The 27495-nt window shown below is 39.8% G+C and overlaps 1 protein-coding gene across 1 annotated transcript; it reads right to left on the reverse strand.

The window, feature by feature from the left end:
* On the reverse strand, positions 1-27492 carry LOC139143438 (sodium-dependent phosphate transport protein 2B-like). The gene is made up of 6 exons (XM_070713752.1): positions 27320-27492; positions 15847-16114; positions 12798-13073; positions 6403-6713; positions 3561-3783; positions 1-1109 (listed from the first exon to the last, which is right to left on the reverse strand). Exons 1-6 carry the CDS (start codon positions 27356-27358, stop codon positions 172-174), a joined length of 2055 nt encoding a protein of 684 aa, XP_070569853.1. The 5' UTR covers positions 27359-27492; the 3' UTR covers positions 1-171.
* Between the last annotated feature and the right edge of the window lie 3 nt (positions 27493-27495).

A 27495-nucleotide genomic window follows, 5' to 3' on the forward strand; every position in this document is an offset into this window, starting at 1 on the left:
GTACATATATATTTATATATACATACATATTCAATATCGCCAAAAAATCCCCAGCCAGAAATACTGACCAGTCCCTAATAGCCGTTTTTGCTATAATCTTGTTTTATGTACGAGTAACATGTAGAAGGTGAGTATACAAAATGTACTTTTCAAATTTCCTTTGATAGCATTTTAGTTTTCATTCTTCGCCACGCTAGTTCTGCTGTGCAGGTCAATGCCCCCGTTTTCTGTATGGTTTTGTTGGACCAGTGCGTCGTCATCTGATTTGCATTTCTGGCAGGCGCAGTACTTTTGGCAGAACCTCAAGCCCAACACTGTAGTGATGACACGATCCATTGGCTCGAGCGAGTGCAACCACAGGGGTAGGAAGTTCCAATTTCTCAACTTCTCGGGCAGTATGCGGGGTCGCTTGCGTTGTAAGACATTCACGACAATGATGAAAATAAAAACTAACAAAAATAGGATGCCTACGGCTCCTAAATATGGCCACCCGGCGACAGACAGACCAAAGATGGCGGCAGGAAATATGAAGAACATGATGAAGAGATAAAAGATGGCGAACCAGCGATACTTTGCCGTTGTGTTACCGTTGACTTTCGCCAAATAAATCGGCACCTTGCGCATGTGTGGTATAGGATACCAGATCACAATGCCGGTGATGTTGAAGAAGAGATGGCAGAAGGCAATTTGTAGGGCTGCTCTAAGTTTACCGCCGGAACTGGCCAGGGCTGCCAAGATAGCCGTAAACGTCGTACCGATGTTCGCCCCCAAGGTGAAAGGATACATTCTCTCCACGGTAACGACACCCACGCCGACGAGGGGTGTCATGGCCGACGTAAAGATCGAGCTGCTCTGAAGCACCATTGTGAGTCCCGCCCCGACTAAAATGGCAACGTAACCAGACAAAAACGATAGGCGGCCAGGAAAGTCTGAGTTGATAACCTTCTTAGTGATTACGGCAATCTGCCCTTTCAACAAGGAGTGGAGGAGTTTCACTATGCATACCAGACAGATACACAGGATTAACAACGCCAATATCAGGATGAGTACGCCAAGCTGAGAGTCCGTCCAGTTATACTTCCACTTCAAATCATAGAAGAGAAAATGACCTATTAATGAAAGAGAGAAAAAAAGATGATATTGGTGAGGATGATGAAGATGATGATGATTTGTAGACTCGCAGTATATCCAATATATTTTGGCTGTGTTCGACTCTAAAGCACGTTTTTCGCTGTACTTACAGCAGAAATATTTTTGTTTCTCGATATTGACAAAACAAAACATAATAAAGTCATATAATTACAGAGTCGTTGAGAGAATTGTCAGTTTCTCAAGCCTGGAGGTCGGTAGGGGGGGTTCGAATTGTTTTCGAAAGCTCAAACGGGTAGGATCAGTGTGTTTCGATTGTAAGAGAGAACAGATGTTCTGTTATTCAGTTTCTGAAGTTAACTGTTCACGCTTAAATTGTTTCCGTGAAACAGTCAGATAGGACGATGCTGTTGCTGTTGATACTGTTATGTAGGTCATTTACCCCACACTCATCATGACCTGAGTTCAATTAGTCTAGAACATTCTCAAGGTCACTGCCCTTGATGACCTCACAACCTTGAATTCAATTAGTCATGTTTGGAATGTTCTGGAAAGTTGATTAGTTGTGTAAGGGAGATAATTTTAGAACAGTAATTAGCATGTCAATAAAAGGTTCTAGATTGTTCTTACATGCCTTTATAAAAGGGACGTGCACAGCTTCCAGTCAGACTTTTGGGATCGTGTCTCTTGTGTGTTACTAAACTCCAGCAGTAGTCATTCTCAAGACTTTTCAAGACCTTCACTGCCAACCCTGGATTTATACTGTGGACTTTGTGCAGCTGCAAGCCTGCAAGGACTGTTCATTCATCCAACTGACTGTTACAACTCTGAGACTGGAGCTTTGCCGTCCCAGCTGAGATAAGTAGTCTGTACACTTTTAAAGCTTGTACTCTATCCCTGACTTAGCAATTAGTTTTTTTTCGTAATAAATTTTGTTTAAACGGAAACTGCTGAGTTCACCCTTTTGTTCGTTTTCTCTGCACGTAACAATACGCAAACAGGAAAGTTGAAAAAAAAACTGATCACTGTCGAGTGCAGCGTCTTTCAGTTTCTATTTCAGGAACAGTGCACAGAACAATGTCAAACAAGGAAACTGAACAACATTAAATAAAAAAGATCATACCCTCAGAATTTGACTAGGAAATTCAAGGAGGATAGAAATGTGTGTAGTTTGCAACAGAGTGGCAACAGTGCAATGACCGTTTGAGATTACGGTTGGTTGTTGCATGGATGTGAAAAAAAGTCTCTTTTTTACATCCATGGTTGTTGACGTCCGGTTTGTAAGAGACTACAAAATTATTTTCTTTTAGTAGCTGTTGCAGTAAATCTAAAACAGGCATTAAAGGCAACGGGTAATTCTGTCTGCGACTGTGCGTGTTGAATCCATACGAGGTGTCTGTTGCTGTGCCCAACGTATCCAAACATCCCTTGTGCATATCCAAAATGTTTACATGGCGGCTGAACTAAAACTGATGACGCGACCGAAGCAGCTTCATATAAACGAAGGGACGCAACCACAGTTTATTTGGTAAAATCTTGCTGTAATTGGAAGCTACAAAACTGGTGAACTGTGAACATGAACCAAATGCTGGATTTGCTTCACATATGCATGACATACATCGCCAATGTTAATGAACAAGAAAGTCGCGCAGCCGCAGACGGGAAGACCCTCCCTTTGATACAAAACGTCTTTTGGATTCAGAAGAAACTGAACCGCAGCTACACGATAACTCTATCAAGTTTGACTGTAAAATGTATTCATATTTCGCATTGTCATGTGACACCACTTTATCTAACCAACACAGTAAACAGGGAAAGATGATAAAATAATATCGCAGGTGCGGGTCCCAATTTCTTTGTCTGATTTCCTATGGACAAAATGCCAGTTGCAGCCAATGAAACTGTTCGTGCAAAAAGGTGTGCAGTTTTCAGAAGGTGGGCAACTTTAAAATACTTAAATTGGGAGAAATAGTCGATTTTTATTTGGAGCCGAGAAGAAATTTCAATTTTTAAAGTAGGCGGGGAGAAAATTCCTGGATGTGGATACCGGAAATAGGGGGAGGGGAATATTGTGGTTGATAAAACTTTAGGGAAGATTAAGCGATGTCTGTCTGGAGAGGCTAGGGCAGTGAGGAGCTTTGACTGTTGAGGAAATGGGCAGTCTATAGATAGGGCAGATAGCATTATAATTCATGTTATTCGCACATGATGGTGGGAGAGAAGTTATGAATAGCTTCACTTTCCCCTTCTATAAGGCAAAGGTCAACACTATTAAAAGTCAGTATATCAGCTCAGAGAACATGATTTGTGATGATTTTGTAAGATTAACTGCATTTACCAATTGACCGCACCTGATGAAGAGCTCTGTACAGAAATGGCAAGGTGCCCCCCATGTTTATATACGAAAACTTGACAGGACGTGAGCTGTAACATAGAGCCCGTGTCGCTTTTCGACAAAGTGCTATACTTACATGCTTCTACAGGTACAGTCTCCGTTTTGGTCATGTTCTTAAGCAGTGTCATATTTTTCAGTTCCAGTGGTTCTCCTGGGGCGCTGGTGGTATTAACTAGTTCAGTGACATTATCTAAGAATGTGGTAACGTCGTCCACTGTCTCGCAATAGTGTTTCACAAGACTTTTACTCAAGGCAGACTCGTCGCCCTCCGCTATTTTCGTGATGACCTTTTTGTCCACCTAATGGAAGGAAATATATGGATGATTTTATCGATTTTGTAAAGTCTTGGAATAAAAGTAAAATTACGTCATATTTTTTTTCCTGGAATTTGAAAAATTCCCCTTCGAAAGTTGCTGGTGTTGGGTTAGCAATGAAAATAAGAGAAGAAATACCAGCATAAAAAGTAAAGGTTGAACGTGCACAGGGGACACTTTGAAATTCAACCACGTTTCTTAAAGTCAAAGGGAAAGTTGCTGTAAATTTTAATGATAGTTTTTTCTGCAATAGTAGCTATTGTGTTGTTTGTCAATTGCACGTTCTTTTTCTACTCCCAAAATGATACTGAATCGCCAACCATTTAGCTTGCCAACACACTTCTAGAAAATACACTGTTATTGTTTACATTTTAATTCTTGTCCGGACCAGAATAGACTAGTCAACAATAACAGTACAGTCTACACGTGTACAGTATACACATGTGGGCAACAGCATACGTCTGTACCCCGAGGGACTGTGAATCACCCCCAAAAATGGATGTTGCCGAGGGAAACAGTCTGTTTTTTTGGGGAGACTCACAGGCCCGAGGGGTTAAAGACGTATGCTGTTGTCCTCATGGCCAGTCAATATGTGTTTTATAACACACCCCATTCGCAGTCATGCATAAGAATGTACCATACACAAAACTTGTTGCATGTAATATGTCGGAGTGGTTCAGTAAGAAAACGTTTTTCCAAACAGGATCGCAATACTTCTGCAAAACGTTCAATGCATCTTTGATTATAGTTTTCGTCTGTTTCGAGTTCCTGTTGGAAACCAGAGCATTCAGTTCTTCTTCAAAAAATAGGATAAACCTAGAAATTTCTCGACTATCGTTTCTATCGGCCGCAGACGACATCTTTGTTTACATTCCGATCCGCGCATGCGTCAATATCGTTTTTGACATCAGAGGGCATCATTTTTCGGAACATATGCCTGGCAGGCAACAGTTCCAACAAATGATGCCTGATGACGTCGTTTACGTATATCAGCACAAAAAGAACGTATCCCATGTGACTATCAATTGGCGAATTAGAATATAGACTGCGGATGAGGTGTGTTATAAATTAAGTTGATCGAACACTATGTATGTTAACATTCTTCTGGCTCTTTAGTGAAACAACATGAAGTTTATTAGAAAGAGTGATATAAACAGTGAAGGAACAGTTGGACAAACGATGTTTGCTCTACTCATTCTAATATGAAAAGTACATTCGAATCTGAGAAACAACAAATAATGTCCACATTGTCATTCTGACTATACCTTCCAGATCTAGTGGTCTGTCAAGTATAACGACCAAATTCGCTTCTCTAAGGTAGAATGCGCCTCGGGGACGATCATTCACTACCATTCATTAAAGAATGTACAAAATGCACAAAAGTCATGGAGTTGGAGTGGTTCGGCAAGAATGATGTTTTCCCGGCATCGCAATTCTTCTGAAAAACGTTCAATGCACCTTTGATTATCGTTTTCGTCCATTTCGAGTATTTGTTGGAAACCAGAGTATTCAGTTCTTCTTCAGAAAGTAGGATAGACTGAGAAATTTCTAGACTATCGTTTTGCTCGGCCGCAGACGAAATCTTTGTTTACATTCACGTTCGCGCTTGCGCACATGTCGTTTTTGAAGTTAGCCGACATCAGTTTTCGGAACTGATGGCTGGCAGGCAACAGTTCTGACAACTAATGCCTGATAATGTCATTTACATGGATCAGCACAAAAAGGACGCATACCACGTGACTCTCATTTGACGAATCAGAACCACAGACTGCGGATGAGGTGTGTTATAATTGAAGTTGCGACGTTTCAACATTTGTTTGTTCTTTGCGGTTCGCCTTCTGATATAGTCGCCTCACTATCAAAGATGGAAATGTCGCATATCTGCATCCGGTTTTTAAAGACACTGGATGGTGGCCAAAGTTTTATTATCCCAATTTACATAATGCACAATTTTTAAATGAATATTCTCTATTGATGATGACTCATCGGTCGATTGGCATACTGAAAAGATCCTCATCAATACTACACTTTGCATAAACGAATATCATTAGTGAGCATAGATGGAGAAGAATATATATTGAATATTCTAACCGAACTAAAATATCGCGGCAATGTATACAGAACCACAACGCCAATTTGAAAAACAAGTTGCAGATTGTTATAAAAATTATTTCGCCCAAATATTTGTGATATATATTTTTTGTGCACGACATTTCGCCCAATACATGTGTTAGAGCTGCTTCAGGAAATTTTAAATAGAGAACATCGCACAGATCTCAGTGTACTTTACAGCTAGTGAAGGAAAGAAACGATATTGAAATTTGCCAAGTGCGGTTCATACAAGATAATCAGACTGAGAACATGTTTTTATTTTCAAAATCCGTCACACACTTCACTAGGGACCTAAAGTTCTTTCATATCATTCTACATAAACGTGCATATGTATTCGTGTTTGTTTATTTATTTATTTATTTATTTATTTATTTATTTATTTATTTATTTATTTATTTATTTGATTGTTTGATCGTTTTTTCTTTATTCATCCATTCATTCATACATTCATACATTCATCCATTCATTTATTTTCTTGACGCGACATTTTACCTGAATTATAAGACTGGTGAACGGTTTCGTTATAACTTTCAGAAGTTCGACGTCGACATCTTCGTTTGACTGTAGGTGCAGCGAGTCGGTGATTGCCTTTGTTAAGCGGAACAGGTAGCCACTGATAATCTCCACAGGCAACAAGACGATCACCGACAGCCAGTTGAACATGTCGTGCACGGTGGCTCCTGCAAAGGCCCGACGAAACTCCTGCCTGTCGCCGGCCTGGAAGAGGGCCACGATGGTGTTGGTCACTGAAGTGCCGATGTTGGCTCCCATGATGATGGGTATGGCGGGACGAACCTGCAGAACTGGAAGAGATGTAGTCGGAATCAGAGACAAGATTTCACACTTGTTTGTGTTGTTGAGTTTTGTGTCAGCTTTTTGTGTTTGGCCGTGACATGGTGACACCCGTGCCTAATTAATTATGCAAAATCAGTGTATTTCAAGAACTACAGGGGCTGCAGGTTTTCTTCTGGTAATTATGAGTCAGTATGCGACAAAATCTTTTGTGAACATTTGACCTACTTTAATGAATCTCAGTAACTATAGGGGCTACAGGTTTTGTTCCTTTTGAATATTCGACAATCAAGGACTAAAAGAATTGATAACAGATGACCTTTGACCTACTTTAAGGTATCTCAGCAACAAGAGGGGCTACAGTTTTCTTTCTTGTGATTGGTCGGACGTATGGCACAAAGTTTTCCAATCTTTATGGATTACCTCGGATGACCTTTGACCTTCTTAAATGAATCTCAGCAACGATTTTGGGCTACAAGCTTTCCTCCTTTTGAGCATTATTAAGTATAAGATCACCAAATTTTCCAAACTGTTTGGATGACCATGCAGGACCTTTGAATCGCTATAATGTATCTCAGCACCTAAAGGAGCTACAGTTTTGTCATTTTGAATATAGGTAGGTATCGGACCACAAAGGTTTTCAAACTTTTCATGACACTACATAACCTTTAACCTACTGTAACGAATCTCGGAGACTATAAGGGATACAGATTTTGTTCCTCTTGAATATTAATTATACCTCAAGGTTTTCCTACGTTTTTGGATGTCCTTCGCCTTTGTAATTAGAACCAAGCAAAAGAGCTTTCTTTTCTTTGCTCCTGTCCATGGTTTTGGTTGAAGCATTACTTTACTTTTTAACACTACTGTTCGTAATATTTTCCTTGATAAAGTTTCTTTCATTAAAAAGGTAACAGGGAAAACATAGTAAGAAATTCTGATTCAATTCCTTGGAAGCTATAGTGCATGGAGAACTATTTAAGTACTGTTTCAGAGAACTGTAATAATGAATTTTCACTGAAAATAAACTTTTTTACCTAAATTATCATGAACACAGAGTTAAACTTAGTTCTCCTTTAAGGCAGAGTAGCTGTAATTTATGACAATACAACTTTTCTGTTATTATTTGTTCAGTAATATCAACTACGGCGTTATGTACTCTCTGAACCTTTTTACTCCCATTTTCCTCTGTAGGGGTACACCATGATGGTGAAAGGGTTAAAGGTACAACGCAATGCCCAGTGTTAAGATTGTTGAAATAGCCTGTATATGTAGAACCAAAAAGTGAATTTTCAGTCGCGACCAAAATTCATGTATCGACAATTTATTTACCCTATATGATACTGATTATTAGATACATTTTGATGCCTATTTTATACAAATGTGTGCTTCATTGACAAACTGCTTTCCGTTGTTATTATATACATGATAACAAGTCATCGTTGATGACACAGTCCCGACTTGTTAATAATGGGTACTTTGATTACATGTCCTCAGAGAGGATAGAGTCCTCTTCATTAATTAGGTCTGTGATAAAAATACTTTGCTACAGATGGCGCTCAATGGCCAAGAATGAGTTCCATGGTGATGAAAACATAAAACCAATGTAGGCCACCATCCTAAAGTTCATAAAATGAGTCAACTAGGAATTAATCAACAGGATGTTGCAAAACATTTTTGCATACAATTCTAACACTTAACAGATTATCACTGGTACCATATTTCATAAAGTTTGATGCAGTATTTACAACACTATGAGATCAACATCTGTATCACGTTTCATCACATTTGACGCTGTATTAATTTGTGGCTATATCACCCTAATTAGGAAAGTTCATTACTTATGCAATTACAAATTAATTAAAATTACACTGATAAATGTCTTTTTCAATGTTAAAGCAATGTGAGCTTAACATCAGTTAACGTCTGTATAAAGTTTCATGAATTTGATGCAGTACATATTTCTTGACATATCAGCCTACTTACGAAACTTCAATAATTGACATGTTACTGCTACATGACGTGAAACAAATTGACGAGCATATGTATGAAATAGGTCAATGTCAACTTTGAATGATACTGGTGGAAATATGTCTGAGTTACGGCTCTGTACATGAAAACATCGTAATAAAATGGCTGCCTAGCGACCATATTGGATCGTATCACATGAAAAATCGACGTACATATGTATGACATAGGTCAATGTCCTTGTACCAACTTTGAATAAAATCGGTTGAGATATGCCTGAGTTATGCCTCTGTATATGAAAAACTCGTAACAAAATGGCCACACAGCAGCCATATTGGATCGTATCACAAAACAAATTGACATGCATATCTATGACATTGGTCAATGTCCTTGTACCAACTTTGAATAAAATCTGTTGAGATATGCCTGAGTTATGCCTCTGTATATGAAAAGATTGTAATAAAATGGCCGCCTAGCGGCCATATTGGATTGTATCACAAAACAAATCGACGTGCATATCTATGAAATTGGTCAATGTCCTTGTACCAACGTTAAATAAAATCGGTTGAACATGTCTGAGTTGTGGCTCTGTACATGAAAAAATCGTAATAAAATGGCCGCCTGGCGGCCATATTGGATCGTATCACAAAACAAATTGACGTGCATATCTATGACATTGGTCAATGTCCTTGTATCAACTTTGAATAAAATTGGTTGAAACATGTCTGAGTTATGGCTCTGTACATGAAAAAATCGTATTAAAATGGCCGCCTGGCGGCCATATTGGATCGTATCACAAAAAAATTGACGTGCATATCTATGACATTGGTCAATGTCCTTGTACCAACTTTGAATAAAATTGGTTGAAACATGTCTGAGTTATGGCTCTGTACATGAAAAAATCGTAATAAAATGGCCGCCTGGAAAACAAATCGACGTGCATCTGTATGACATATGAAGTAATCCTTGTACCAAGTTTGAATGAAATCGCTTCTTGCATCTCTGAGATATCTGTGTGAACGGACGGACGCACGCACGCACGCACGCACGCACGCACGCACGGACATGACCAAACCTATAAGTCCCCCCCGGACGGTGTCCGTGGGGACTAAAAACCGAGAACAATCGTCAAAAGATACAGCTACCGATCCTTGAATATTACGCTTTACCCAGACATGATGTATTAGGTAAAACAGACTCAGTGAGCAAAGTATGGGCTCATGGACATTTGCCGTGGTGGCTGGTGACAGTTTAATTACCCACTGAAGTTTTTGATTTACCGATGTTGTCTCTTTGTGATTGGAACAATTTATGTACAACGGTTTTGACATCTGGTTATGCACAGAAAGTGTGAAATTGCTATACTACGATGTCGCCAAATATAATGACAGAATGTAGAATATATATATATATATATATATATATATATATATATATATATATATATATATATATATATATATATATATATATATATATATATATATATATATAACACTCTTCTTCACCTTTGGCTTGGGGATAACCCTATCACCTTTTTACATAAGTTTGAATTGTGGGGGTCAGCCTGCTTTTGTTGTTTTCCAAGATGACGTCCGAAAAAAAGTAATTCACCGTCCCCAGGTCGAAGAAATTGACAAGTCCCGAACAAAAGACAGAGGGGCCTGTCTATCATCATAAACTAGAGGCATGTGTAAATGTATCAGGTATTTTCTGTGTGGCAACTGTCTGTCGCTACAATGGTACCGGGTTACCTGTCCCGACTGGTACCAATTGTTCAAATGATTTTGCAAGACACGACTCTAGCCAACTACGAAGTTACTCTGGCAACCTGCCAGCCAACGGTAGCCAGGTACCTGCTATGGGGTCCCGACGGTAGCCAGGTACCTACCATGGGGTCCAAATGGTAACCAGGTGAAGATCAGTGTAAGGGCATTTTAGTGCTGTGATCGCTTCAGTATACATAAAAGCAGGTATTCTCCAATCACAGTCGGTATTCTAATGTCTACGCTTCAAGATCGATGGGTGGCATGTTAGGCGAAAGAGTGTTTATTTCGGGAGTGGCGGAGAGGAATGTTTTCAAGTATCACAGGAAACACAACGAAATAATTCCATTTCCTGATTGTGTAATCGAAGCACGTCCATTACTCAAACTAACTCTTTGTATCAGCAGTTCTGCCTATAAAATTTATCTAGCTTTGGTTCAGGTATGTTGTTTCACGCTATGCACACGTGTCGTCTCCGATGAGATCTTCTTTCGTGACACTCTGGCAAAATTTGACATCCCTGTTTGTGGGAGCCATCATTATCTACGGCCTGGGGTCCGAGGAATTACATTAGAAATTCCGAAATTTCGAGTACCCACCCAGCAAACCATGATGAATTCTTGTAACGCCCTCTCTTCCACAGAAATTTTGACTGACCCCTAACTTGAAAAAGATAAATAAAATAGATGTAATTACATAATTTATTGACACAGCAATAGCAAAGACCTTTCAAATCCTGGTTTTCCCTGCCAGACAGTAATCAGTTGCCTCATGACTGTTGAAAAATTGAACCAACAAAATGAAATTCAAAGTCACAACAAAGTACAGATATAAAAGCTCACCATATAACCAGTATCCAACCACATAGTATTGTTTAATTGGGATGGGTATGCTTAAATGTCAAAATCATGAACTCAAGGCAATTGTAATATATATCTTTCTGTGATAAAGAGTGAATTTACATGTTTACAATTTTAAGCAAATTTTCAGTGTTTACACACGCAGGAGACTATACCATCTTAAATTACTTAATTAATTTATTGGTTAATTTATTTATTTATTTATTTACTTATTTATTTATTTATTTCAATGAGCGACCGAGTTGCTGGGAAGTGCATTAATTATGGGGTTCAATTGTACAAAAAGAGCTATACAAAGTAGCGATATAAAGAAAAGAAAAACTCGGGAAAATGTTACAAGGGACTTTATTTATGCCTATATCGAACGTTGCGCGCTTCATAGGATTCATTATATTACCATGCCCTGCCCGCATTTTGATTGGTGGAGCTGAACCACGTGACTGACCACAAATACAGAACAATGGTTCGTTTACATGCCCGTGAATATGAATAATAAGATTAACAACTCAAAGTATCGTAACTTTACAGCTCAAACGTAAATCATAATCAATCACAAAATAAAATGGAGCACTTGCAGGTCAAGTTGAGATACTTTTTTCTGAAAGCATATCCGGATTTGCCAATTTTTTACAGCACGCGTGATAGTGCGTCGCGTATTGCTCAGTTTCTGGGGCCCAGTTGTCGTTCACGCCTGAAATTTTCGGAAATTTTGACGGTTTTCTTGGGTTCGCTGATAATATAATGGAAATAACAGACTCCGCTCTGACCATTAACGTTTATTTGTGGGCGCGGGCTCGAGGAAAGCCAAATTAACGGGCTCGGCAAGCCTCGCACGTTAATTTTGGGCTTTCCTCTCGTCCTTGCCCACAAATAAACGTTAATGGTCAGCGCGTCGCCCGTTATTTCTATATTTGATACTTGTTGTTGACGTATTTTTCCTTGCCTAACGTAATCTTTCGGGTATTTATTACATTAAGGCAAAAATGCCATTGTTTACTAATAAAACCTTAAATACAACAAAAGAAATATTGCGAGACCACACACCATATTTTAGTTTTATTTAAAAAACAAGTGTCATCATACCTAAGAAGTCGCTTTAGTGCCGGTATGCAAGCATGTTCGCAGTACCAAGTGTGTGGTACATTGTTTGTATCAGTGAAATAAAAAGTGTGTACGGAGATCTTTACATTCCTCGACTGTGCGCTACTTAGTGTGTCCCGGTATCTAATTACAAACTTAAGGTACTGTTCTTTACACCACTCATAAGCATCGTTTTTTAGGCGTACTATGACAACCGGTTAGCATTGCCCGCCTTTAATCAGCTATACGCTCATTATTCGAATCACGTCTGGGCACTCAGGCTGGTGAGACATATTCCTAAGTGATGTCGTAACGGTACAGGTGAGGGAAGGGGCACGTCTAGATTTATGAACTTTGGCAGTACTATGAACTTTGTCAATTAAGTTAAAGAGATGAATTGTGTGTAATACCACGGAACACTTACTGCCGGAGGCTACCATGGAGACGACGATTGACGTGGTCGTACTGGAACTTTGGACCAGCACGGTGGCTAGCACACCAACCATGAGCCCGCAGATAGGATTTGTGGCAACGATGCTGCTTCCGATGGCCTCGCCCGCTGTCTTCCCTCCGAGCAGACGGAAAGCCGAGCTGAGAAAATCCAAGGAGCAGATGAACAGGTACAGCAGCCCTAGCAAGAGAGCCACTTTGATGACGCCGTCTCGAATTACTCTCCATGCCTTCTGTGAACCAGTTAGCTCTGTAAATCAAGAAAAGGCAGCTAAAGTATCAAACTATTCGTCAGTTTGGGTCGAAGTAAGAAGAATACATACCTCGTATGGCCAAAAAAATAGTCGAATCACGTGGTTCATGTGAATAAAGTGGTTCGGCTTGGAGCTCATTCTTTTGCATGAAGCACTAGTATTATACCAGGCGTAGACCAGAGGCGAACTGAATGTGCTCACGTGGTTTATAGCAGGTTCATTACGTAGTACTACGCTTTACAGAACAATCAGATATCTGTCAGATCAATGTATGTAGCAGGTTTTATCAACTTTGGCACAGTACTTTCGGGGTTAAATCAAAACTTCATTTAATATGCAATTGAGCTGTAAAATAAGCTGACACTGCTCAATTCTTCATTGGAAAATTACCACGTTTCATCAAATTTAATGCTGCAATTTAGGAGTAATATCACTAATTACAAAATTCAAAAAATGTGCAAATAAACCTTTAATTAACTTGACACTGCTCAGTGCTTCACGTGACAACTAGATATTTATCAGATCAATATCTGTAGCAGGTTTCACCAAATTTAGTGTCATAATTTCTGAGTTATATCACTAATTACAAAGTTTACTAAATATGCAAATGAACCCTTATTAACTTCATACTACTAAATGCTTCTAAACATAGTCAGCTATCTGTCAGATCTGTATCTGCAGCAGATTTCATCTAATTTGGCCCAGTCATTTCGGAGTTATATGACTAAGTACAAATCTTCATAAAATATGAAAGATAATGAGCTATTTATTAACTTGACACTGATCTGTGCTTCATGTGACAATTAGATATTTATCAGACCAATATCTGTCACTGGTTTCACCAAATTTGGTGGCGTAATTTCAGAGTTATATCACTAATTACAAAGTTCATTAAATATGCAAATGAACCCTCAATTAACTCCCCATTACTAAATGTTTCACAACACAGTCAGCTATCTGTCGAATCAGTATTTGCAGCAGATTTCATCAAATTTGGTGCAGTCATTTCGGAGTTATATGACTAATCACAAAACTTTATTAAATTGCGCCCAATTGTTCTCAGTACAATTAGATATATATCAGATTAATATTCGTTGCAGTTGTCATGGATTTGGTGTAGGAATTTCACTGTTATATCACTCATTATAAAAGTTCATTAAAATATGCAAATGAGCAGATAATTGACATGACACTCATGGTATCATCATAATGTTGATATATGTCGACAATGTCATTACTATCTCCATAGGAAACCATTATATAAAAAAATGACATGTCAAAACTTCATTTCTATGCAAGCCACATTAACCAAAATCTAATCGTTCTTGCAATTAGCATATGATACCGGTCTACCAAATTTGACTTGAACCCGTTCGGGCGTTTTTGAGATATCGTGTAAACAGACAGACAGACAGACAGACAGACACTAACACACACCACAGACAAATAGAAAGACAGACTAGTAACGCGGCAAGCCTTTTGTTTCATGGTCGTCTCGGTTGACTATGGCCTTTTCATATTAAAAAGAGCTCGACAGGTGTTAGATATTTTTGAGACTTTGTTCATGGTTGATAATTGCACGAGATTATGCGAAAAGTACGACGAGATGGCATCGTGCTGCCAGTCGCTTACTTTGTTAGCTCTCAGGGCAGAAACACTGCTTCACGCTAATCAAAACATAGCACGACAGCAGTTTCATAAACACATCCTTCCATGACAAACTTTTAAAGACGATATGACTGACCGTAAACCATTGAGTAAAACCAGAAGTATCGATAAAAGACTTTCAAATTTGGTTCAAACACACTCATTATATATTCATAAAAATATGAGAGGAATTTTAAAATGGTAAAACTCACTTTCCCGAAGCTCAAAACTTTCCCCTTTTCCCCAGCACGCCAGTTCCGCTCAGCACCACACGACAACAACAACACAAACTTTGCCGAACATACTTTCGCTTAAAAATTGGCGAAAATCCGGAAATGACCAAAGGATGCATGGTCGGCACTCTTCGGAAAAGAGAGGCGAGAGCTACCTGAGGCGGGGCGAAAATGGAGGGCTTACGAAATCGCTTAACACCTTGAACAATACCCGTTGCTAGTCTGTCTTTCTATTTGTCGTGCACACACACACACACACACACACACACACAACACACACACGGACAGAAAGACAGACATTGCTATGACATTAACCCACATGTTCACACGTGTGCTAAAAAAGCGCAAATTTTGGCAACCCGTTTTGCTTGCGGTTCGCTTAACAACATAAATCAGGAATGATCACGTACTTAAACTATTTGTTTGTTCTAACTAAAACAATCAGAAAAGTTTTATTACACTGTGTTATCAGCATTGTTGCGTATGAGAAAAGTCAGAGTCTGTGCAGAGAGAGAGAGAGAGAGAGAGAGAGAGAGAGAGAGAGAGAGAGAGAGAGAGAGAGAGTAATTGAATGCGACCAAGAAAGACCTAGCAGTTAGAGTTAGTGCGAAATAATCCCTATAAAGACCCCTACAAAGACCCCCGCCCGATTCCTATATAAATGCATTTCCTTTTATTGACAACTACCTAAGTGTACATCGACCCTTCTTGAAATTTCCCCTTAATTGACGTACGAATTGTCCCATTTCCGTCCGGTTGCCTTTTAGTACAAAAACACGTGTGTGCCAATGCTTCGCGTGTAAGCACAAATAACAAGAGTGTTTCCTCCTGACATCGACTACAAGAAGATTCGTCATCAGAGGTTGATCCCAATATAAAGACTGCTCACCTGACCAAGGTTTACCGGTATATTTGAGCTCGGGAAGTGCCCAGGGATCATCGACTACCTTCTCAACCTTTTCGGGCTCAGTAGCGCCAACAGTCTGTCCGTCGGTGTGAGCGGGGTCGTCGTAAGCAGGCGGTGGTTCTAAGTGCTGGAAGCTTCCGTTTTGGATGCCGTCGACGTCAGGTCTTAAACCACCAGGTGGCTTGGTATAGCGAACGATGTAGTCATCGTCATCTCCAAGATCCACCTGAACTGAGATAGACGACGTGCCCTGTGAATGTAGACGTGAACAGTGTCAGAGGACAAATGAAAGAAAATGTCAAGTGGTTTGAAAAGAATTAAAAACGCTCGTTTCAGACGAAGTCGATTATGCAGTATCCTGAAATTATCCTTACAGTTTGTCTAGCAAATTTCGATTGTCTGGTGGACTGGTCGAGTCAGATCTGCCGAAGGTTAATGACCTTTTAAAGCCCGGTGCCGACTTGATCCAAAAATCTATAGCGACATATTTATATAACGATTGCACTTTCAAAGGAGAACAGAAACAGAAACACCTCATAATCGTCTTGACACCAGAGAGTTAATTTCGATCCCGGGCCTTTTCGACCCGGGGTTTAAGGACAAGAGGGTAGTTCATTGCCTTTTCTGCCTCAGATTGGCAACCGAACCCTATACGGCCGCAACAATTGCTCTAATTTGTTTTCTGACCTGATGCATCGATTATGTTAATCTCACACGGCATTTGATCACAAACTACGACAGACGGGGCAAAATTGACATTCGGTGAAAAAACTACTACTGTAGCAGTAATTTAATCGCAAATTGGCTAATCCGATCACTGCATCAATTTTGCCAAGTGCTAAGAACAGGATCTCTCTCTCTCTCTCTCTCTCTCTCTCTCTCTCTCTCTCTCTCTCTCTCTCTCTCTCTCTCTCTCTCTCTCTCTCTCTCTCTCTCTTTCTCTCTCTCTCTCTCTCTCTCTCTCTCTCTCTCTCTCTCTCTCTCTCTCTCTCTCTCTCTCTCTCTCTCTCTCTCTCTGGGTCGGCTTTTTGAGTCGGAAGTAACCATGACGATGATAGCAAAATAACTGTTATCTCTACAGCTTGTTCTTTTATGTTTCTATTTTTCTACTGTTGGTATTTATTTTTTTTATTTAATCTCGAACCAACACGTAGCCCCAATAACAGGTTCGTTTGAAAATAAAAATATAATACAAAAACAATAAATATATAACACTTACAACGAGAACAAACAAACAGGAGATTTCACATAAAAAACAGCAACACCGTAAATGACACACAGATATACATCCAGATAAAAGTAATCATTCAGAAAAAAGGATCTTACATTATCCATGACGAAAATTACTGAAGTTATTAAAAATATCTACATTTTGCTTGTTTCTGATAGAATTAAAATATGTCTGAGATCGTGATAGAAATGAATGTTTCAAGATATTCGTACGTGCTGACACTGGTCTAAAAAGAACAGCCCGACGCAAGGTAAAAGCAGGAACGTTAAAATGAATCTGTGCAAGAACATCTGGTACACTATAAAGTGAGTGTAGGATTTTAAAAAAGAAAAAGAGTGTCACGTCCGGTATAGTATAGCATGGGAGGTGCGTGTTATAATCCTGAAATGAGGGAGACAGAAAAATGTCCAGGTTCCGCCATTTTCTTAAATTTTTATGAAGCAGTCTTCTAAAAACTCTCAATAGCCGATATCCGCGCCGAACGCGAAAGATTCAACACACGACTGTATACACGTCAAATATATCATTTACAATTGGCGCTAAAATTCAATGTAGTCCAGAATAGACTGCGACACGACCGAAGTCTTCAAGCTGCAGGCTTGAGCCAGGAGCCCTGCGTTGTCGACTAGACGATAAACGGCAGGCGACCAACCCAACGTCAGGCAACACAACCCTTGGTTAAAGTTTGTATGGACAGTTTTCACTCAAAAAGCAGTGAATCGTGAATTTATATAATGCCCATCTTCTGAAATGTATAGCACATAGTTCATCAGACCTCAAGTGACTCAAAGTACAAGGGACGTTGCCAACTTCACAGAAAGAGGGACGATACAACAAAAAGTCTTGTATTTATCATTTTATTTCTCATTCACGTCGCTGAGGTTGTGTTAACCTTTGTGCCCTCTTATTTCACGGGAACAAATGTCGTCGTGATAATTTTTTCCAGGTGTGGTCACGTTTCAATGAACAATTCACGCGGGAAAAGTGCCCTGTCGGGTAAATGAAATCGCGCTGAGATCCAAAGATCTCCCCGTCTTCGCTAAAAACAAAGAACGAATGCGTCCGAAATTAGGAGCCGAGTTTTACTTTGGTTTACACACAGGGTATTGCAAGCAATGTTTGTCTAAAAGTTATGAATATGATCAATAAATATCATGTATTAAACTTTTTTTATTATACAAACCTTACCTGTGTCTAGAGTGTGCCCATTACTTTACCCTAGCTATCTCTATGTAGTATTTCAAAGAAAACTGTCCATATCTGGTAATTGCCCTCCCTAATCCCCTTCATTAATTTGTTCTGCCGATCACCAACGTAGGGGCTTAGGGACTGGACATAAATAACAGGGGGGGTGGTGTTTTTCGAAAAACCGCTGCATCAAAAATAGTGACCCTTCAAAAGTTCATGCACAAAAATTGGTGACCCTCCCCCTTATCTGTGCATGAAAATAAGTGACCCTCCCCTGTTACTCAATACCCCCCCAAACAAACCCGCAATGTGTTCAAGACCTCCTTCTGACTTGCTATACTTTTGAAGTCCCCTCCCAAAAGGAAGGCAAAATGCGGCTGATATAACGCTTTGTCCAAAAAATATCAAATCATAAGTGTGTGATAATTCATGTAAATGTACTTTGCTTGAAGTGGCAGGTAAAAAGTGCATGCATGTACAAAAAATGTAATTTTTAGATTTCATCGATAATGTCCATTCACTATGCATGGCAGCCTATGATGAAACTATGAATATTTTTTTCCCAATACAAAACTAGGTAAATCTGTGCATTTATGTACACCTAATTATTGGTATTAATGTTCATGATTAGACTAGAGTGGTTTCAAGTCTATGGTTGTGCAAGAAATTTGATTTTGGAATTTCACTGAAATGTCCATTCACTATGCATGGCAGCCTATGATGAAACTATGAATATTTTTTTCCAATACAAAACTAGGTAAATCTGTGCATTTATGTACACCTAATTATTAGTTTTAATGTTCATGATTAGACTAGAGTGGTGTCAAGTCCATGGTTGTGCAAGAAATTTGATTTTGGAATTTCACCGAATGTTGATTCACTATACATTGTAGGCTATGAGGAAACTACAAATAACTCGTAGGTTATCTTATCCTAAACTGTTATTCAAAAGTTGTTCGACCTGAAGCTTCCAGTTGTTATTGATGACATTTTGCACTATCCTGAATAGTTTGTATTCTGTCAATGTCCTCAAAAAATGAAAAATGTACATACAGCTTCATGAACATTTGCCACCGACCGACACCCAATGTGTTGTCAATGGGAGAATGATGTCAAATAAGTGATCTCCCAAATTGTTATTGAAAGCGTCATTATAGGGGACAGTTTATATGTACAATAGAGGAGTTGGATAAGTAGAAGTCATGACAACTTAAATAAATATGGGTGCTTGGATCATCAATACATTGTTTATTATACCCTTAAACTTGCGCCCGAAGGGCGCGCCGAAAATGGAAATGTCAGAAAATGAAAGTGCCAGGAGGCATTTTTTTCTTTTTTCAGTATTCCACATTCTTTAATACGTGTACATGCAATTTCAGCTTCGATGCATAAAAAAGGTGACCCTCCCCCAAAGGCTTGCACAAAATTTTATGACCCTTCAAAAATGCTTGCGCGAAAAATGGCGACCCACCCCCAAAAAACACCGCCCCCCCCCCGTAATTTGTGTCCAGTCCCTTATCGCTCTGACCAAATAACTCGTTAGCAGCTCATACGGTAGCCACTACCTTATGGCAGAACATATTAATGTAGGGGGGTCACTTCTTGACGAGTTTTGGCGAGTTGTAGCTTCAAGCATGGAGGTAGCTGCTACCTCCATGCTTCAAGTAATGGTTTGGGTCGATATGGCAAATTTACGAATATGTTTCCCATGGCTGTAACTTTTGATTGATATTTTTTTTACCATGTTTGTTTCGTATGTGAATTATAAGTTATGTGCCACTATTTATCTTGTCAATACAGCGTCTGTACGAGTAGAATGCACTGCTGCTGTTCACCGTTTGAATTCTAGTAGGGACCAGACTTACTTGCCGACAAAGTAATGCAGTTAACTCATGATGAGTTGACAAGCTGAATACTGTCTGTGTATCTCAACATGCCATTTTGGAGGAATACAAGAAAGAGTTGTAGACATCAAAAACCAAAATAGTGAAAAAGTCACCAAAGGTGATAGCAACTGTCCCTTTCACTACAGCGGAAACTCTGTATCACAGGCACTGAGAACACCCACAAACACCCTTCTCCTCTTACTGAAAAGGACTCTGCAAGCAAAGCATTGCTCCTTCGCGGTTGTACAGTCGCCTGTGTAAGTATAGGCAGTAACCCTTATTCCAGTGAAGAGTTTGAACATCAATGAAAGACAGGTTTTAAACTCAATTCAAAAGTCAGCAATGCCTTTGTTACTGCTGGAAGTTGTATCGCCTCTTCTGATTGGTCCTTACGATTTGGCGCTATTGGCCCAAGGTATTGTTGGGTTGCACGCACGGTATGGCTGGCGAGTGTACCGTGTCGATCAAGCTGAGCCGTACGAATCGGACGTTGAACTCAAACGAAATGAGTTCAAAAAAAGCCTCTTTCTGTGTTTGTTCGCTTAGCTTATTATTGACAACATTTAGTATGCTCTATGTGACTCAAAAACCCCCAGACTGTAACTCTATCTCATCACGCTTTTGCATGCAGGAACTCAACAACTTTCAACTTTCACAGTTTTCAAATTTCCAGGACATCGATCAGTATACAATGTAGTGAACAGATATCCATTGTGAGACAGGCTGAACTATGTCGACTTGTTTACGCTTTTATTCTAAAGTAATGAAGTTTACCAAAGCCACCGGGGATTTGTAAATGGCCAGAACAACATAAATAATCCCTCATTATGGTATCGATGAATGATACATCATGATTTCAAAAAACAGCAGTGTGCACGTTTTCATTTCAACGTTTTTAGACGGTGACCGTGTGGAACAACATGGGCTAGTGTAAATGTCCGTCCCCAGGGGTAGGGGTGTCTTGGTCTCGATACATGTTTCTCGTTGCTATTTTTTTATTTTATTTTAATATGTTGGACTATGATATTGCAGTAAAAATTATACTAGCAACCGTGGGTGTCTTTGTCTTATCCTAGCACTGGTTTGTAAAGATTTATTTTTCTCCTTCTATGTGTCATGCATTTGTCCTATGGAGAGACCATGATCTATCATCAGATCACAGGCCCGCGGAACGTTTCGTAGATCGTCGTCGGATGGGAAGTGACTGACACTGTCAGGCCGAAGGCCGAACCTCGGTACTGTATAATTCTTATACAGTACCGAGGTTCGGCCTTCGGCCTCACAGTGTCAGTCACTTCCCATCCGACGACGATCTACGAAACGTTCCGTGGGCCTGTGATCGGATGCTTTTGATTGCCTAATGCACCAAAGCAAGCAAGGGTAAGTTATGTATCTATTGACGCTGTCACCAGATTATCACAAGATTAACTTTGACAAAGTCAACAGCGAACGCACCAGCAATGGTATATATAACCTTATTGGTGCGTTTTCACAAACCACTGCTAAGATAAAACCAGGACACTCAAGGTTGGTAGTATAAATCTTAATAGGCAACATCATAGTACAACGTATTGAAATAAAATAAATAATAGCAACTAGAAACCGAAAGATCTAAAGTTCAGACAGCCTCGGACCATATGTTTCTGGATGAAAATATCAAGCCAGAAATACTTATATGTTACTGCTTATATAATAGTGCTGTCAAAATGTCATTTTTCTGCCTTATCTTGTTTTCCACCTTTATTGTTGTCACGTTATAGACAGTGTGCCTTTACGAAATGTCATAATCTTATCTTATCTATGTTCACCTCCATTCATAAAATGTCTTCAATCTGTTTATAAGATATTGTAAATTTTTAACGGAATCCGCAAAAGTGACAATGTCGTCAGTGATATGAAAGAGCAAAAAAATCCAAAATATCCTGTGTTGGGTAACTTTCTTTGGTGGGCTGCGTCTCCATCGACGAAATTCCCAATCGTTGCTCTGTACAGCCCAATGCCAACTCTCGTCTTCACGACAATGGTTCGCGAACATAAACAAAAGCGCATCATAGTTAGAAAAGTATGCCAAAGTACGGTTATTTTCATTCTTTGCTTTTTTGAAAGTTTTTTTTCTATATTTGTTTCAGTGAGTTAAAAATATTCTTCAGCAAACTTGAAATACGTTATAAAGGTTATTTATGCAGATTTAATATATGAAGTCAAAATTATATTAACGTTTACACTTATATCAAGTTTCACCCTTTTTCCTATTTGAATATTCTATGTGACTCAGGTAAGAGTACTATGACATGAAGTAAAAAAAAACTGTCAGTGTGGAGCAATTTGTTTTATTTTCAGAGACTTGCTGTTTGTTCACTCTTGTTTCTTGTGAATTAAAACTGGAAGGCGGAGTACTTGTACGTTCAGCGAAGAGCAAGTTGCGTACGACAAGCATTTTTCACATCGAAGACATTGTGCAATAGTTTGGAGTATCCAATGCTCTTTCATGACCGACCTTTACATCCTGGCTTTTTTGTTTGTATGGATTTGCCATTTTGAATTCAAACTCGGCACTAATCAATGATACATTCATATTTTGAACAGCTTCCTTGAACAAAACAAATCGGGTTTCTTTCTTAACAAGGAGAAAAGTCAATTGTTGTATGATTCCATACTGACAAAATACCAGGATGTGAGGTCACTCTTGGGTCATATAAATGGCCTATTCTCACCCTTTAATCTACGTTGTTTACTGAAACGCCAGTCAGAGTGTGTTTACTGTCCCATTTGTGTCCAAGCAGTGAACTTGCTAAAGGTTGTAGCATGCACCTCTAAAGTGACAGGCTTAAACTTTTGCTCAAACTTTCCGAAATGAAACTTTAAACCGTTCTCTTACCAAGTCAACAATGGAAATCAGGGGTCACCATGCAAAGTTTGGAATTTGCGAAACAAATTACACAGCATTTTGCGATATTTGAAATTCAAATGGCCGCCATCCCGTGTCAACTCTATGCGGAAATTAAATGTTTGATTTTCGAAAAACAAAGACGGTGAAAGTTTTTCTTTCTCCAAGAGCTTTAAAATGAGCCCCCACAAGTGATAGATCAGAAAAGAATTGTAGAACTCTGAGAGTTAGAATATCGGTCCCCGAGGCGCGTGTGATTTCCACCGTTCCAATGCTAATGTACTGAAAGGGGGTCTCACAAGCTGTTTTCAGTACGGTTATCAATAGCTGCCATTTGCTTTTACAACTTTCAGCGCAAACGTTTGGTTTCCAGCCTCTGCTAGAGAATGCTGCAAAAGTTGTGGGCGGGCTGTTTCATAAATAGTGTGCATTGGAACAAGCGGCTCACTGCAATCTTTGTACTGCTCTATAAAAACAATATTTATGTTTCTGTTGATACACAGAATAACGAGGCTGGAGCTGCTCCATGTCATCTGGGTTAACCGTTTGAGCGCTTCAATTTTCTCCCGCCAAAATTTTAGTGTAAAATTTTACCAATTTTCATGAATCTTTCTGTAATTTTTTGATAGTTTTGTACTAAATGGACATCACATTTCATTGCCTAGAGTTTTTTTTTCTCAAAATTTTGGCAAAAATCTGAGAAAAATTGACTTGGTTTATTTTCCAAAGGGGATAAAAATAGACTTTGGCGCTCAAAGGGTTAATGTCTATGGGCGTCAGAAAGTACCTGTATGTCAGTGTATACAGACAGAGAATGTTTTCCCATTGCAATTTATTTTTCCGACTTTTAACTCAACACATATTTTATATAAATCAGAAGACCGTTTCGTTTCGAGTCCCCCCTGTACGTCCCAAAATCTTTTCAATTGCCCTTCCCAAGATACCCTTGATATTTTCGAATCCCCCTCAATTCTCCCGCACCTCTCCAGAGGTTTGAATGCAGCCTTATTGATCTTTTTTTCTGGCCATGTACGAATCTCTGCAGGGTATGTAAGGGTAGCTCAACCCCTAACTGGGAACGCCCGTTTGAATTCCCGGCTGGCTCAACATGCACTGAAGGACCGGTCCTAGCTTGCTTCTAAGATCGGTCCTGGTTCGCTTCCAGAACCTAAAAGCGTAGTTCGCCGTAAGTATACGAACAGTTAATAAACAAATGCCAACAATAACCAGCAACAATAATACGGAGGTGCTGACGATTTTTAGGGCACGATGTCACAATCCGCAATCATCGTCAACCAGATTGTGATCACTTCGCTCAGACCAGCTAAAAATGCAAAAACTGTGGTTTAGTTCCACGGTAATCGAATTGTGGCGATGGTGGGCAAGCATTACACACAGTGCGTATTGGAAGTCCGTGACAAAAATTACAAACGCGGCGAGCAAGTACGGGAGCGTCGTCGTACTGGTGAAAATCTAGTCTGACGACAGTCAGTGATTCACAAATAAAACATTATCTTGCCGATACCGTATCATGGTGGTCTCTTTATTTCTTCCATGATGTAGTTTAGTTTTATTCAGGGGCAACCAGAATGGAAGGAAGGTGCTAGGCTTTCGAAGTTTCAAGGAGCTACCAACAATATGATGCCCCGCAATCTCGCTTACATTTCCCACGGTCCCTCCACAAAAACCTCCGAGAAACGATCACTACCTCCGACCTCGATGGTTAAAATTACGCAGTGCACACTATAAAGTGCTTTGTTGAGATTCTGTGAGATTTTGGCAAGTATGGCCCAAAACGAGAGTCGTCTGTTTCTCTGGAAACAGTCTGCTATTTCTCGAGACTGAATATTCTTGGTTGCCATCTACAAGGAACTGCCTCTACATTTGACGAAAATTACGAGAAAGGGAAGCATGAGTAACAACACATTGGTTTTGACCAATGAGAGTGCATAAAGGACAGATGCACGAAACAAACGGACCAGTCCTGGAAGCGAACTGTGACCAGTCCTTGAGGCAAACTCGGCCCGGTCCTGAAGTGCATTTTGAACCCACTAGAGGTACCAGTTTGCGATCCCAGTTGAAGGTTTGAGCTGTACGTACCTCGTCCTTTTGCAAAGCCTTTAAAATGACCCCTGTGACCTCAGCGCGTAAGGTCATGAGCTCCTTTTCAAGCGAGTGTTCTGATAGTGTACAGTTTGTAAAGGAGCTGTGCAGGACTGCAGCTTGGCTTTTCTGTTCAGACAGTAGCACCAAGAAAACGTCCTGAACTTGTATTTCTTTAATATTTTGACAACATTATAGTCAATAATACAACTGCTGAGCTGTCGCTTTGACCATCTTCCTGGTTGCCATGACATGCCAAATATTTGATGGTGTAGACAGTCGTATCTTTGTCACGGGGGGGGGGGGGAGATGTACCATTAGACGAAGTGTTAGGTCTCTGGAAGGAGTGTGTGCATGCGAAGTTTTTCGCGTCACGAAATTTTACACGTTTTTTTTTTTCTATGAGTTGATAGAGTTTGTCATTTTAGGTCCAAAACAGAATCTCACACTTTTTACAGTTCCCAGTCGTTTGTTGTTTTTCTTAAAGATTGAAAACCATTTTGTTCACTGTCTTTGCTCCACAACTAGCTCTTCCTAATTTTACACACCCCTTCCCAAGTTGCAATGGCCTAACCCACACAGGGTGTGCACTAACTGTATTCATTATTAAAAGAAGTGCCGACGGCTAAAGTTACTTCTTTTTAAATTAGCTAGGACGCTTCAGCCACGATTTACGACGGCTGTATAGATTTCGCTGGAAGACGACTGACCGGCCAACCATCTGAAGGAATTGCTTTGTTACCTCATGTTTACAACTACAAAATGAGTTATAGGTGATCCAGGTTCCAAATACACAGAGATAAAAATGTGCTGGGTGTGCTTTCAATGGCTAACGCCATACATCAGAAACTGACCTACAGTACACCGCGCTGGCCCCAGCCTACGCTCTGTCAATTGTCTATTTCGGCGTAACAAATAAGACGACTTTTACGCTGGAGGGCGCGGGAAAACCTAATAAAATATTCCAGGTAACAGTTGATGTTATCCGCGTTCCTCGTCACAGTAATCTGTCACGATGTTTAAAAGTTGCTTAAAAAATTTATGTTCACAAAAATGTCAGAGTTACGTACTTTTCAACGTGTGTTCTTGCATCTCTCCTTCTCGACATGTATGTTGACATCACACAAACAGCGTCTGTGCAAACATCCATGCATTGTGTAGCCTACAATTATTTCATCGACGGATGCATTCGAGTCAAGACTAAATTCCGTTGTCGACAAAATGCATAGACACATCTTGACAATAAACACCAGGCATTCCTACGTGATTTTTAAGAAGAAATCAAGATACTGTACTTCACGAACGGAATTAAATAATAGAAAAATACGTTAAACGTTACTTGGTATTGTGTTTACCTGGAGCTGTTAAAATGTCACATACTACGATTTGCGCTTTGATGTTAAAGTGTCTTGCGGGCTGATGTCAAGGAAGTTTACACAGATTTTCTGACTTTTCGCGACTCAGCGCTTTATTGCGCATCGCAATGCGTCGAAAAAATGCCTTTTGACAGTAACTCGTCCCGCGGTCAGTCCGTCCGAACGCAATCTTCGATAGCCACTTCAACCGACTGATCGTGTTCTTATGGTTATCGGTCTGTCACCATGGTCTGACACATTTTGTAGGCGGCATCGCGGAGCTGCACCTTCTCTGTGATTCGGTTCCTTTTCACCGTGTTCTTTGTCGAAAGCTTTGAAGAAATGCCCGTGTGAGCGGGACGTACATGTTGCTTGCCCATGATCTGAGCTTACTTTTATGTAGTACACCGCTTTATATTCGATGTAAGTATCGTATACTATACCTACTGTTCGGGGTTTGCTGTTCAGAATGTGATGAACATGTAACCACAGGAAGGTATATTGACTTACTGCAGACTCTACCTTACTTTCGCGCCATGGAAGGGTCAAACAAGGTGAGCAAAGAGCGCGGGCGGGGGCTTCTATCACCAAGATGGATAAAAACAGGCTTTCTGTAACATATCAGGCATCCTTAGTCCATCGTACCGCGTGTGGCCTAAACAATACGACAATTTCAGAAAATGACAAACCGTCAACTTTCTACCTTGCCAGCGTCTCTACGTGCTAAGATGGCGGGGAAATCAATTTGGAAAACGGAGTTTTTTTCTCATACGATTCGCGCAACTTCTATGATCAAATCATTTACCTGGCTTTTGCGTTCTCCGGAAAATCCTTTGTTTTCCATGGTAATTTACTTGTTTTCTTCAACTTTAGTGACCTTTATGGGCACAGGTAGTCCGACTTTAGACAGCGGGTTGACCAAATGGGAAAAGCTCTGAAGTTCTTGAAGATCGCACCACGTTTTTTGCATAATGATAGACG

This window comes from Ptychodera flava, chromosome 11, assembly GCF_041260155.1.
Source record: "Ptychodera flava strain L36383 chromosome 11, AS_Pfla_20210202, whole genome shotgun sequence".
NCBI lineage: Eukaryota > Metazoa > Hemichordata > Enteropneusta > Ptychoderidae > Ptychodera > Ptychodera flava.

Coding starts and splice junctions, on each gene's coding strand:
- LOC139143438 (XM_070713752.1), bottom strand. CDS start 27,358: ATGGAAAACAAAGGATTTTCCGGAGAACGCAAAAGCCAG. Junction 16,115..27,319: donor CCGGAGAACGCAAAAGCCAG/GTAAATGATTTG, acceptor CTACATTCACAG/GGCACGTCGTCTATCTCAGT. Junction 13,074..15,846: donor TACCGGTAAACCTTGGTCAG/GTGAGCAGTCTT, acceptor CTTGATTTACAG/AGCTAACTGGTTCACAGAAG.